The following is a 15,319-nucleotide window of genomic DNA, read 5'->3' on the forward strand; positions in this document are numbered from 1 at the left end:
GTCTGTGCTGACCCGGTGACTGGTAACCCTCCAGATTTCGCAACAGAAGTCATATCTCCATCAGTAATTGCAAATGCATTCTTTCTCTTCCCATTTACTACTCTAGATGATCCATCAATGAACCAGTTAAGCCTTCCTGGCAATGGAGACTCTTGCAGATCTGCCCTTACCCTAGTTTGGTATTCTGATAATACTGTACAGCAATGCTCTCTATCTGGGCTATAATTTGGGTTTGAAGTCAGAAATGATGCTGGATTTAAGTTGTTATCTTGGAATATTACCAAATCATCCCTTTCAAATAATATAGCCTCATATTTCAGAATCCTGGAATTAGTCAATCACCTGCCTGCTTTCTGATTTAGTATAGTTCTTACCTATGGGGAACACTAACAATGAGACTTCCTCTGAAAGTAAGTTTTCTGTTTTCTTCCACTAGAACATCTATAGCTGCAACTTGCCTGTATACATGTGGACCAACCCCTTGCTACAGGATCTAATACCTTAGATAGAAAAGCCACAGGTCTCCTTTGGCCTCCTCTTATCTGGGCCAGAACACCTAATTCAATCCCACCATCAGCCACATTCACAAAAAGATGAAAAGGTTTTCCTAATATTAGGAGAGCTAGCACTGGGAGTGATAAGCATTTGTTTTAATTTTTCAAAACTGTGCTCCCCTTCAGAGTCCCACTTGATATAACTGGGACTCTGTTCCAACAAATATTAATATAGAGGTTTTGTAATGGAAGCATAGGAGTTGATCCCACTACGGTAATCTACTAAGCCCAGGAAATTCCTCAGCAACTTTTTAGTTTTTGGTAATTTGAGTATGTAAATGGAGGAGTATGATACCCTCGATTCTAGCCGGATCCAGTTTCTTATTCCCTTCATTGATCAAGTGCCCTAAGTATTTAACCTCTCTCTCCACAAATTGAAGTTTTTCTTTTGAAACTCTGAATCTTGATTCCCCTAGGAAGTTCAGTAGGTTAATAGTACTTTTACTGGTGTTTTTCTTCTTATCTCCAGTAATCAACAGATCATCTATATATTGTTTTTGTTGTTGTTTTTTTTTTAAACAACTTTTTATTGCCAGAACCCATGCCAGGGTAATTTTTTACAACATTATCCCTTGCACTCACTTCTGTTCCGATTTTTCCCCTCCTTCCCTCCACCCCCTCCCCCAGATGGCAAGCAGTCCTTTGCATGTTAAATAGGTTATAGTATATCCTATCATCTATATATTGTAATACTTGAGTTCCTGTAATGGAATGAAGCTTTCTAGGAATTTTTCCAATATCTGGCAAAACAAATTTGGGAATTCTGTGTAGCCCTGTAGTAGAATGCACCATTGAAACTGTCCCTTCCTGGACCTGTATGTGCACGAATGTTTGTGGCAGCCCTTTTTGTAGTGGCTAGAAACTGGAAACTGAATGGATGTCCATCAGTTGGAGAATGGCTGAATAAATTGTGGTATATGAAAATTATGGAATATTACTGTTCTGTAAGAAATGACCAACAGGATGATTTCAGAAAGGCCTGGAGAGACTTACACGAACTGATGCTAAGTGAAATGAGCAGGACCAGGAGATCATTATATACTTCAACAACAATACTAGATGATGACCAGTTCTGATGGATCAGGCCATCCTCAGCAACGAGATCAACCAAATCATTTCTAATGGAGCAGTAATGAACTGAACTAGCTATACCCAGAAAAAGAACTCTGGGAGATGACTAAAAACCATTACATTGAATTCCCAATCCCTATATTTATGCACACCTGCATCTTTGATTTCCTTCACAAGCTAATTGTACAATAATTCAGAGTCTGATTCTTTTTGTACAGCAAAATAATGTTTTGGTCATGTATACTTATTGTGTATCTAAGTTATATTTTAATATATTTAACATCTACTGGTCATCCTGCCATTTAGGGGAGGGGGTGGGGGGGGTAAGAGGTGAAAAATTGGAACAAGAGGTTTGGCAATTGTTAATGCTGTAAAGTTACCCATGTATATATCCTGTAAATTAAAGGCTATTAAATAAAAAAAAAAAAAAAGAAACTGTCCCTTCCTGTAAGTATGGGGTCCTCCCGTTCAAATGCAAAAATCTTTCTGCTGTCCTCTTCTAAGGGGCAACTTTAGAATGCATCTTTAAGATCCAGCACACTAAACCATTTATTTGAACTGGGGATCTTTCCCAGGATAGTGTATGGATCTGGTACAACAGGATGAGAAGACAGGACTATTTTATTAATTTCGCTTAGATTTTATACTAATCTGAATGTGCCATCTTTCTTTCAGACCAGTAGGATGGGAGTATTGAAAGATGAAATATAGGACTCAATCAGTTTACTCTTCAGGAGCTCCTGTATGACAGGTTTCAACTCTACAGTACCTTCATTAGAAATAGGATATTGCCTAATTCTTACCATCTCCTTTGGGTCTCGAAGGGTAATTTTTATAGGGGCAATGCCAACTCTACCTGGGTAATTGTAACTTGCCCAGATGTCTGGGAAGATTTCTATTAATTGAACTTTGCCATTTTACTGGGACATATATTTACCCCCTTCAGTATCAAGGCTATTCCTAGACAAGTAATTAAATCCCTTCCCAGTAAATTTGTTCCAGCTTCAGGAACCAGAAGTAGTTCACAGAATATTTCCTGAATCCCCATTCTGATTTTACATATTTTGGTTATGGGGACTAAAAAACTTTCTCCTTTTACTCCCCAGATAATCAATGTTTCTTTAGATAATTCAACCCCAGGAGGGAGCTGTATGATTGAGTTTTGCATAGCTCCTTTGTCTATGAGAAAATATTGTTCCTCCTCTTTTGACTCCACCCTTAAATTTAATAAGGGTTCCTGGTAGGTGCTGAAGAACCCTTGACTTCCCTAATCTTCACCTAGTTCTATGAGGGAGTATAGTTGTTGTTCCCTCTTTCTTTGTGGACACTCTCGCAAGATGTACCCTTCTGCCTGGCATTGCCAACGTTTGATCGGGGCTTTATCTTCCTCACTCTCAGCCCCAAAGGGTCTTTCCCTTGAAGGACCCTAATCAGTGGAGCCTTGGCTGGCAGCAGCTCACTGTTCTAGACCTCTTCCTTTGTCCACTCTTCTTTTTATTTCCTCACTATTTACATCTCTTACAACTTGCATTAGAATCCTAGCCTTCTGTTTCTGTTTCTCCTCAGCCCTTCTGGTATAAACTTTAGTTGCTTCCTCTAGAAGAGTAGCAAGTGATTTATGATTCCACCCCTCTAACTTCTGCAACTGTCTACTAATATCTGGCCAGGAGTTTGTTACAAAATGTTAATTTCAAAGTTGCTTCAGTTTCTGGATTATCTGGATCCAGACCAGAATATTTCCTCATATTTTCTTTTAGTTTCTTCAAATATTCTGCAGGAGATTCCTCCTTTCCTTGTGTCACTGAAAAGGCTCTCTTAAGATTCTGTGTTCTGGCTACTGCATTTCTGCCCCTGTAACAATTAATTCTCTCAAATCCTGTAGGTGTCGCCTGTGAGCAAAATTATGGTGGTCTCATTGGGTATCAGTTAGGGGGAATTTTTGGTCAGCATCCCTCTGCTGGGGGATGTCTACGATCCCATTGCTTCAGAGTAGCCTGCCTCAGCTTTCCCCATTCTTCCTGTGTAAATAAAGTATTTAAAATTGACATAAATTCATCCCAGGTATTAGGCCCAGAAACTAAGAAAATTGTTCTGCCAGCCCTGTGGAGTCCTGCATTAAGGATTTCATTTCCTTCTTAAAACACCTAACCTCAGTCCCCCTGAGTAGAGCATTCACATATCCCATGATTCCTGGCCCCGTGGGACCTTTTCTTAGAGGGTACTGGTTAGCTTCTGGTATCCTGAGATCTGGTGATACTAAAGGGAAGTTTTCAAGATCCCATTGTAACTGTCTTTTCTCTCTCAGAGAACTATGTGGTCCCATTAGAATAGGGGTAGAAGGAGTGATAGCAGCAGGAGCAGAAGCAGAAGGGGAGTTAAGGTGAGAGGGATGGAGAGAGAAAAGGGGATCCCATTCCTCCTCTTTTTTCATTGCTTCTTCCTGTGTCTTATTTCCCCAATTCAAAAATATCTTTTCCCCAGGAAGCCACAAACTAGCATATATAATCTCTTCTGGATTTACAGAGTTCTTTGCATTAATAAATAGATTCAATTTTTGACACTCCCAATCTTTATTGGAAACATTGAGAGGCCATATGATTCCAATTCCTATATACTTATTTCCCCATACAAAACAACAGTATTTAATAATTTTCTTTTTGCTTTTGCCCTTATATTTGGTAATTTATTCCAATTACTTAATCTATTTCCCAGGGGATTGTCTATTGGTACCTCAATTGCTTGTCTGCAGTAGAAAATTTCTGTTTGTAGTGGGAAAATCCCATTGGACAAAGACTCACAGAATCAGGTAAGCTTAAATCAAGGCTCAATTTGGGAGTTTGCTTCTAGCCTCTTCCTCTTCAGTCACCCAAATAAACTGTTTCCTTTCAGGAATCTTGTGCCCTTAGATTCAGGAGTACAGCTTCTTTCACTGATCAGATTTTCAATTGCAGATGTACTTTTCACCTTTTTTTAAATAGCTTTTTATTTACAGAACATATGCATGGGTAATTTTTCAATACTGACCCTTGCAAAATCTTCTGTTCCAAATTTTTCCTTCCTTCCACCCTCCCCTTTCTCTAGGTGGCAAGTAGTCCAATACCTCTTAAATATGTTAAAATACATGTTAAATCCAATATATGTATATATATTTATATAGTTATCTTGGTGCACAAGAAGGAAGGTCAAAGGGAATGCACAGTTTGATAACTTTTTGAGCATTCATAAGTTCCACCAACAATGAATCAGTGTCCCAATTTTCCTACATTCCCTCCACCATTTATCATTATCTTTTCCTATAATCTTAGCCAATCTGAGAGCTGTGTAGTTGTATCTCAGAGTTATCTTAATTTGCATTTCTCTGATGAATAGTGATTTGGAGCAGTTTTTCATATGGCTAGAAATAGTTTCAATTTCTTTGTCTGAAAATTGTCTGTTCATACCCTTTGACCATTAATTGCTTGTTTTCTTATAAATTTGAATCAATTCTCTATATATTTTAGAAATGAGGCATTTATCAGAATCTTTGAATATAAAACTGTTTTCCCAGTTTATTGCTTCCCTTCTAATTTTGTCTGCATTAGTTTTGTTTTGTACTTTTCATCTTACACTGTGTTCCTCTGTTTTCAGGTTGTTTTGCTCAAAGGGGAGCAAGGATTCTCAAAACATGACAAACTGCTGAAATTAGAATTAGGCAGGGCACCTCTTGCCAAATTCTAATAGCTTGGTGACCCCCTAATGACGGCACAATCCTGGACGAACCCCTAAAACTGTGTGATATGCAATTCACCCAATAAATCTCAGGTGTCTCAATGTGTAAGGAGAAACAAAAAGTTATCAAACTATGCATACCTTTTGACCTAGCAGTGTTTTTATTGGGTTTATATCCCAAAGAGATCTTAAAGGAGGGAAAGGGGCCCACATGTGCAAAAATGTTTGTAACAGCCCTTTTTGTAGTGGCAAGAAACTGGAAACTGAATGTATGTTCATCAATTGGAGAATGGTTGAATAAATTATGGTATATGAATGTCATGGAATATTATTATTCTGTAAGAGATGACCAACGGGATGATTTCAGAAAGGCCTGGACAGACTTACATGAACTGATGCTAAGTGAAATGAGCAGAGAACTAGGAGATCATTATACACAGCAACAAGACTATATGATGATCTAGTCTGATGAAAGTGGCTCTCTTCAACAATGAGATGATTCAAACCGATTCCAATTGTTCAATGATGAAGAGAGCCATTTACACCCAGAGAGAGGCCTGTGGGAACTGAATGGACCACAACATAGCATTCTCACTCTTTCTGTTGTTGTTTGCATTCTCACTCTTTCTGTTGTTGTTTGCATTCTCACTCTTTCTGTTGTTGTTTGCTTACATTTTCTTTTCTTTCCCAGTTTTTTTTTCCTTCTTGATCCAATTTTTCTTATGCATCAAAATAACTATATAAATATGTATACATATATTGGATTTAACATATATTTTAACATATTTAACATGTATTGGACTACTTGCCATCTAGGGAAGGGGGTGGGGGAAAGGAGGGAATAATTTGGAATAGAAGGTTTTGTAAAGGTCATTGTTGAAAAATTACCCATGCATATGTTTTGTAAATAAAAAGCTTTAATAAAAAAAATTTTTTTTAAAGGTGTAAAGAGAAAGTTTATTGTATTCTCATGAGAAATTGGCAGTCATTCTCACCACATGAAGAGGTGAAAGTGAGGGCTCTGAGCACAGATAGAAGGGGCACTATATAATTTCCCTGATGCAATACCAACTCTCCCCACTGGCTCATTCTCATTGACTGAGAATGGGACCTTACATTCTAAGCTCAAAAAACTACAGTAAATGGGGAAGCAACCCATAGATTCAAATTTAAATAGACATTCCTTTTACTGACCCTGAGGCATGTGCTTTCAACATATGAGAGATAAGGGCTGAGTTAGTCTGTTCCACACCCTCCCAGACCTGCTCCCCCTCCTCATATCTTGGGAACTCTTTGCCAATGAGGAAAGGCAGGGAAAATAGGAACCTGATGCCATAGCTTAGTTAATTTATAATTTGTCTTTTGAAGAAATATCAAGTTTTCCATTGAAAAGGATTTCTTAACTGCAAAACTGAACAAATTTCTCTGTCTTCATTCTTCTTAACTGCTTATACCCTGCTTCTTCTGAACACTCTGTCTTCTCTAGGTTTTTTAATGACAGTGCTCTTCTTTAATTTTTTTCCCAACGTTTCATTTATTGGTTCTTCATTCATGCCTTACACACTAATCATGATTGTACCCCATGATTCTACTTTGAGTCCTCTTTTTATTCTAAGCTTTCTTGGTTTGTGATTTCATGAGTTGCCCTTGGTTCAATTGTCTCTATATAGATAATATTATACTCAGATGTCTAGCCCTAACATTTCTCTCAAGTTGCAGTCCTTTTGATGTAATATGATTTTTGTGGTCCCCCGATTTTAAGGAGGGGAGGACTTCCGTTCTGGTAATAAGTCAGTGATTCTAGATCTTCTGACTTAGGAGTCTGCCTTAGGAAACTCCCATACCTAATCTGTCTGATTATTATCACTCCTTAGATAGCTTCTGGCCTCCAGATAGTCCCACAGATCAAACTCCCGAGACAACAATAAATAAGACCACTCTTCAATTCATTGATGATTGATAATCTGGTCAGTAGTAATCTGGTCAAAATGAGAACCAAATTTCAGAGACTACTCCTTCCTACCTATGAACCACCGAATTAGCATATGGATAAACGATATATGATCATTTGATCATATGATAAAAAGCTGGATAGATTCTTTTTTTTCTAATTTCTTTTGGAAATTCAAGCCCATTTTAGTAATGGTGTTACAATTACAATAAACTTTGCCCCTTGGCTAAGAAGATGGGTTCAAGGCTGCAAATTCTTTTGAGGAGCCTCAAGGCACTGGTCTGTGACTCCAAACTTTGGGGCTCCTCTTTCCCAATCTTAACACTCTTGGTTGTCTTGAACTAGATGTCCTATAAGCATTTCAAACTCAATACATCTAAAACTGCTAAGATTTTTTCTCTCACCACCAATCCAAGGCTTCCCTCTTCTGAATTGCTTTATTACTGACTAGGTACTACCTTTCCAAGTCACCCAGACTTACAACTTTACTGAAATCTTTTGAACTTACTTCACATACTCCAATTAATTGTCAAGCCTTATTATTTTTACCTTCACAACATTTCTTATATACATCTCCTTCTCTCTACTCACTCTGCCACTATCCTGGCCCAAGCTCCCATTCCACTTCATGTCTAGACTATTAAAATATCTTTCACTATCAAGTCACTTAACCCCAATTGCCTCAGCAAAAATAAAATAAAAAGGTCATAATTTAATTCCTGACTTTATTCCTTCAAGATACCTAATGCAACATGGCACAGTAGAAAACTAGAGTAGGGCTTGGAAGATATGAGTTTAATTCCTGGTTGTATGACCCTGGGCAAATTATGCTTATTATTCTAGATCATTCTTTAAGTCTGATGTAAGTCTCTCTTCAGTTCAATTCATCCTCCATTCAGTTGTCAAAAATGAGTTTTTTGTGAAGTGTGGATTATGTCATTCTACCTACCACTGTTCAATAAACTTCAGCCCCTCCCTATTAGCTTCACAATCAAATACAAAATCTTCTGGTTGGCTTTTAAAGTCCTTCACAATATGGTCTCTTAGTAAGACCTTTCTAGTCTTGTTAAACTTTGCTTATGTACTCTATGTTTCTATGCCCATTTGGCTGGTAGAGATTGTCTTTAAAAGAATGGAATCCATTCAGCCCATTCTCATAATTTATATTTGAAGAAAAGAAGCATTTATTAGGTCTATTTTTGGGGGGGAGGAGGGGTGCTTTAGACTTTCTGATATTTTTACAGGATCTTGTATTCTTCCTCATTGCCCACTTATAGTATTCTTGATTTTAGCTACTCATTATCAAAGCTTCCCTCTCTCCTCTGTTCTACAAGTTTCTTGTGTTTTATTCTTACTCTCCTTCCTATTATCATATGCTCATCAAAATTTCTAATATCCATCACTTAAGGCTTAAATGTCAATTTAGATTTTATATGCTACAAAGGTTTTTGTTTGTGTTCTTTCACTTTGTCTTATTTTGCATTTTGAACATTATTTCCTTTTTTATCAATAATTTATTTTTTCAAATACATATAAATATATATATAAACTAAATACATGTAAAGATAGTTTATGACATTCATTTTTGCAATATTTTCTGTTCCAAATTTTTTCTCTTTCCCTCCCTTACCTTCCTCCTCACCAAGACAGCAAGCAATAACAAGAAAAAAAGTGAAAATATGATGCTTTAATCTACATTCAATCTCCATAGTTCCTTCTCTGCTTGCAGATGGCATTTTTCATCCCAACTTTATTGGAATTCTCTTAGATCACCACATTGCTGAGAGAGTTAAGTTTTATTTCTAATCAATCATATTGAAAAAGATTTTGTCCTAACTAAAAGAAAGTTAGGTGGTAAATTTTCTATTCAATGCCACTATGGATGGGTAGAATCCTCTTTTGGGTGGGTATGAATAGTGAAGTCTATATATTTTTAAAACCTATCTGACATGAACTTTCTCTAGAAACCTAATATGAATAAAGTTTCTTTTGTGCTCTTTGAGAAAGAAAATCTTGAAGAAAGGGTAATAAAAAGGCCATAATAGGGGTAGCTAGGTGGCTCAGGGGATAAAGCATCAGTCCTGTAGTCAGGAGGACTTGAGTTCAAATGTGATCTCAGACACTTGACACTTCCTAGGCAAGTCACTTAACCCCAATTGCCTCAGCAAAAATAAAATAAAAAGGTCATAATTTAATTCCTGACTTTATTCCTTCAAGATACCTAATGCAACATGGCATAGTAGAAAACTAGAGTAGGGCTTGGAAGATATGAGTTTAATTCCTGGTTGTATGACCCTGGGCAAATTATGCTTATTATTCTAGATCATTCTTTAAGGCTCTAAATTATAAGGTCACAACTTGCATTATCAGAGAGAGTTATAGAATTCCCAATATCAATGAAACCATAATAACTCCTTATTCCTATTCATTTTTCCCAGAAAAAAAATAGAAATATGATAGAATTCCAAAATAAAGAAGGGAGGGAAGAAAGGAAAAAAGAGAGAGAAAGGAAGGAAGAAAAGCAGGAAGGAAAGAAGAAAGGAAGGAAGGAAGGAAGAAAGAGGGAGGAAGAAAGAGAGAAAGAGGGAGGAAGAAAGGAAAGAAGGAAGGAAAGAAGGAAGGAAGGAAGGAAAGAAGGAAGGAAGGACAGGAGGGGAGGGGAAAAGGAAAGAAAGAGGTTAAAATGTAAATAGACTTGAAAAAACTTTAGATAAATTCATACATGGTAGATCTATAAGCTACTAAGTGAAATTATGGCTCCTGCTAGCCTTCTGAGTTTGACAGTAGAAAGTCAATCTACTCTCCCTCAATAGGCTCCTTGGTTTCATTGGCAAAGACTAAGTGACTTAAGAATACTTCTGGTCTTTTGTTTCTTTCTCCAGGGAAGGAAGAGAAAAAGAGCAAGTCCCTTATTATCTAGACAAGAGGGAGCTCATGCTGTTGACACTGCAGATTTAGAATCAAGAGCTGGGCTCTTGATGCCTGTTGGAAAGTACATTATGTAACATTGATAGTGAGGGAAATTACATGAATTACCATTACACACTCTACTAATCCCCAGCCTTCAGTACCAATAAGGAAAACATGAAATGGTGATTGCAATGTAGACTGAGACAATATTGGATGATTAAACAAAGAGGCTTTTATCATTTTGGAAATTTTGATTTTAATGGGTGCCATTTTTTTTCTGTGAACTCTTTAAGTCAATTGCAATAATCAGGAGCTCTCTCCCCTTCTATTTCTTGTGCTTCCTTCAATCAGCAGCTAATGATAAAAACTTCTCTGTTAAGAAGTATCTTTATCCTTATTTATCAGATTTCTTAGAGTTGTTAGTGCCAACATAGCTTTTCTAGATGGACAAATGCCACTACTGCAAATGTCTAAAAATGATAAAGGGTTCAATATCCCAAGCCCTAATGAAATATAATTTCTAATTGTTTGAAACTACCTGGGAAATGATACTAATATTTAAGAGTAAAAGCTTACCAAATAACCAAGTGACACAATGGTTATAGAGCTGAACCAAGGGTCAGAAAGACTTGCATTCAAATTTAGCTTCAAATATTTAGTAAGTGAGCCTCAGTAAGTTAACTGATCTGTCTCAGTTTTCTCAGTTGAAAAATGAGGAAGATAATAGCACCTACTTTTCAGTGTTGTTGTGAGGATAAAATAAGATAATATTGCTAAAGTTTTTTCAGAACTTAAAGCATTATATAAATACTATTATTATTACATAATGAAATTGATTACTTGAGTTAATCTCTGCTTACATTTTATGCCAATTAATGCATATACACATTTGAAGATTTTGGGGGTATTATTTTGGTAGAGTATAAGAAATTTATAAATTAGTGAGACAAATCATACTCTCATTAATTTGTCCCAACAAGTTTCTATGTAATATTAGACAGAATATTTTTGATATCTTCTCTCTGAATTGGGTTTAGGCTACAATATGGCAGAATTTTGCTACTTCCCTATTATGTATAGTACTGTAAAGTTCACTTACTTAAAAACAGTTTGAAAACGCTGGATTCAATGTTGCCACTCAGTATAAGAAGAGATTATTTAACATTTATAAAAATGAAGTAAAGTTTTATAGAGATTTTTCAATAAAGCATTACTTTTCCAAACTAGTATTAGAGACATGGCTAAAGGACTTTGGAATTTTTTTTTAATCAAAGTCTTTACTGGTATGACTAGAACATTGCCCTGAGTTAGATGTTTTCTATAAAGCTAATAATTAATGGATTAATAAGAATAATTAATGGAACAAAAAAATCATAGTCCATTATCCACTGATTGATGATTGACATTACATTCTATATCAGATTATCAATTCCTTGGGGACAGAGATTGCTTTGTAAGACCACTGGAGAGGACTTCAGAACAAAAGTACTTTAATTTTGATTCTGCCACTACCTACATTTGACCTTAGGCAAATATCTTCATTTTTCCAGGCCTCAGTTTTCTTATCTATAAAATCTTCTATCTTCTCAATGTCTCACTAAATATACTACACAAAGGTAACACTCAGTATTCTTGTTTCAATGATGATATTTAAACATTCAGCTGGAATGATAATGATATGGAAATTTGTTTTTGAGGCTTGAAACATATAGTTTTGGTCACACTGTACATTACAAATTCATATCATAGAGCCTAATCCTACGATTTATATATTATCTGTTATTAGTATTGAATAAATGTTAAAAAAAGAATTACAACTTTTATGATTTTTGATTCTATGGATTTTTTCTACCCCAGGAATAGAGGACTAGTTAAAAGCTTCATTCATATACCATTCATATAGTATAACATACACCACTGATTATCTAGCATGGATTGTACCTGAATTATCTAGCATGGATTAGTCTCATGCTATACCACTTCATATTAATTCTTTTTTTTTTTTTTCCCCAGGGGAACTCAGAAGTGAATTTATTCATATTAATTCTTAGTAGTTAATTGCCTTCAGAATAATTATCTTTTATCATCCATTAGGAGTTCTCCCACAAAATTACGTTAGCTAAGAATTGGTTTAACTTGCTTAGTTAATAGAGTTCCAAAGATGATTCTACTGAAATCCACAGATAGCTTTTCTTCTGTCTCTTCACAGACACCTATTTAATATGTTCCTTAGCTTAGGAAAGCAAACCCAACCTAATTATTCTCCTTGAAACTCTAAAAACTCCTCTTTCAGAGTAACAAGAAAAATGCAAAAGACTAACTTGCTAGAGAGGAAGGCAAAGTCTTATGGAGAATAATATTATTTTCTTGGGAGCAGAGGACTATGGGATTTGTGGTATTCTTTTCCATCTCTAGGTTCTGCTGTCCATCTATGCCCCACTATTCTTGCCCCTTCCTCTTCTTCTTCTCCTGACTCGTACTCCTCATCCACTGCATGAAACTGTGGCTTTGATATTAATGGCGGCCTTATTCTGCTCATTTGGTCTCCTCTGGTACCACTTCTTTGACAACCCAAATTTAAAGATCTCCCTCCTCTACGCAACCTCTCCATTGGAATCAGCTCTGGCTGTTGTCGTCTTTCTTGAAGTGACCCTGTTCGAGCATGTGGTTTAAATGCAACAGGAGGGAAGACTGAATCACTGCTATCATCATCTAAAAGACAAAAACAAACAAATAAAAATTGAACAGAGGAAGGAATAAAGAGCAAAGCATTCATCTCAAAATGTCACCATATCTTGATGGAATACTGAATGGAGAAGTATTCCATTTTTCATTCATTCATAGGCAAATTACTTGTGATCTTCATCTCCTACAACATTCTCTTCAGTTTCCAATTCCCAAAGGATAAATCTAACAAATTTGCAATATTTTAAATAAAAACCCCCAAGTTTTCCAGTCCATTTTCACTAATCTACTATCCCCTATGTTTATACATTTCTCCAACAGAAATTCCTACTTAACTGTAGATGAATGACCGTTTCATTACCAGATAAATACTTCTAAAATATTTTGTTTTATGAAAAGAATACACATACTAGTGATGTCATAATGTTAGGAAATAATTTATAGCTAATAGAAAATCATAATATGGCAATGAAGAGAAAAGTATTAGTATTCTGATATTTGTTTTTAAAGCTTTCAGTATTTTTTCAGTCAAGTTCAACTCTTGAAGGCCCCTTATTTTGGGTTTTCCTAAGGCAAACAGGATCACATAATTATTGTCTGAGACCAGGCTTAAATTCAGGAAAATAACTTTTCCTGACTTCAGATCTGACACTATCCACTACATCATGTAGATGAAAAAAATTTTAAGCTCCATTCTATGAATTTCACTATCCTTAGCTTATAAAGGCAGATAGGTGGTGTATTGGATAAAAGAGTGACCTTTGAGGCAGGTTTAAATCTAGCCTCAAAGACTTCCTAGCTGATAGACCCTAGGAAAGTCACTTAAGCACTTTTCTACTCACAGTTGATAATAACAGCTACCTGCCAGGGTTTTATAAGGTTAAAATGAGATAATATGTGTAATGTGCTTTGCAAACTTTATTCTTCTGATGTAATAATTAGCCTGTTTGTGTGCAAAATGTGAGATTATAACCAAGAAGTTATTTAATATAAATCTTTCTGTTGAAAAATATCCAAGTGTTTTCAGCATACAGCTGAAATTTTTTTCAAAAAATCCTCTTTGCTTTTACTTGTTTGTTTTACAAGGCAATTGGGGTTAAGTGACTTGCCCAGGATCACATAGCTAGTAAGCAGCATTCAGCTTTCAAGATGATAAGTGGAAATTGAATACTTCATCATGAAATGAAGTGACATTTAAAGTCTCATTCTACTCATACTGTATTTTTTGAAATACTTAGATATACATTTGATATAACCTGTTTATTTACAAAGTCAAATATATTTTGAAGGAAGTATAATTTAAATGTCCTTTTAGTTGCCATCTTTTTAATATCAATCTTCTACTGGTGTTGTATGTTTCCAAAACATGGAACACAATAGTGTCCAATGAAATGAGAATGAGTATTAAATAGAGAGCATATAGAGAGGTATGTGGTAAGTGAAAGCAAGCTGCCACTTGTGACAAAAGAGGAATTTAGAAGAACAGGTCTAAAAGATGTCATCAGAAATGTGTGAGAGAAAAAGATGAATGATTGTTATGTACCAATGGTGAGACAAAACAAGAAAGATAGCTTAAGCAATGTTTAATCCAAAAATTTTGCTGAGGATTGTGGATCATTTGAGTTACTCAGATTTGAATGAAATTTTATCAGATAGAAACAAGCACACACCTCCCAAAGATTTAACACTAAACTATGCTGAAATACTTTAAAATTCCATTTCTCATATTCTTTGAAGTTTTAAGATTTAAAAAAATAACTAAATAGAAAAGAAATCAAGTCACAAAGAAAATATCTATTAAGACTCCAAAATCATTTTATTTTCAACTGTTTCTGGGAATTTGAAAAGATAATTTTCTATCAACTTTGAGCTGGGGCTGGGGGGGGAGGGGATAGAATTGTTGTTCCTTTCTATTAGAAGAATACCTATTAGAATTTGTAGACTTGAAGAAATTTTTAAAAATCAAAAGAGAAAAACATTGCTAAAATATGGTGGTTGGTAACCTATGAATTATTTTCATGAAAGTGAAATTATTTTTTTAAAAATTCAGTAGTTTGGAAATGAGTGAAATTCCAGAGTCTCAGGAGGTACCCTTTTTCATTCTTTGGAGAAAGAGCAAAGCAAACAAATTACCTGTGAAAACACCAGTTCCTGTTTCTCTGTTTGCTGAATGAGGGTTGCTATATGGGAAGGAGAGGTAGCGGATATTTTTGATACCACTCTATGCAATAAGAGAAAATTAAATAGTGGGTTAGTTGGTAGGGATGGAGTTTTAGAAAGGAAATGAAATTAGATAACATTACACACAGAGAGACACATACCCACAATATAATGAGACTCCAATTTAATTTACTGGCCTTTAGTCATTTTAAGTAGTTAAGTTTAATCTTTTATTGAGCACCTATTTTATGTAAGGCCCCATGGCAGGTGCTGAAGAAAG

The 15,319-nt window shown here is 35.6% G+C and overlaps 1 protein-coding gene across 2 annotated transcripts in view; it reads right to left on the reverse strand.

The window, feature by feature from the left end:
* Window positions 1–12,165: 12,165 nt before the first annotated feature.
* SLC9A4 (solute carrier family 9 member A4) overlaps window positions 12,166–15,319 on the reverse strand; it is a 78,926-nt gene continuing 75,772 nt past the window's right edge. The window contains exons 11-12 of one of the 2 annotated variants that reach the window (XM_031958804.1): window positions 15,013–15,100; window positions 12,166–12,906 (exon numbers count right to left, since the gene is read on the reverse strand). In XM_031958804.1, the coding sequence (XP_031814664.1) occupies window positions 12,554–12,906; window positions 15,013–15,100 (441 nt within the window). In that variant the 3' untranslated portion in view covers window positions 12,166–12,553. The remainder of the gene's footprint in view (window positions 12,907–15,012; window positions 15,101–15,319) is intronic. The other variant, XM_031958807.1, reaches the window with a different exon arrangement.

Source organism: Sarcophilus harrisii, chromosome 3, assembly GCF_902635505.1.
Source record: "Sarcophilus harrisii chromosome 3, mSarHar1.11, whole genome shotgun sequence".
Lineage (NCBI taxonomy): Eukaryota > Metazoa > Chordata > Mammalia > Dasyuromorphia > Dasyuridae > Sarcophilus > Sarcophilus harrisii.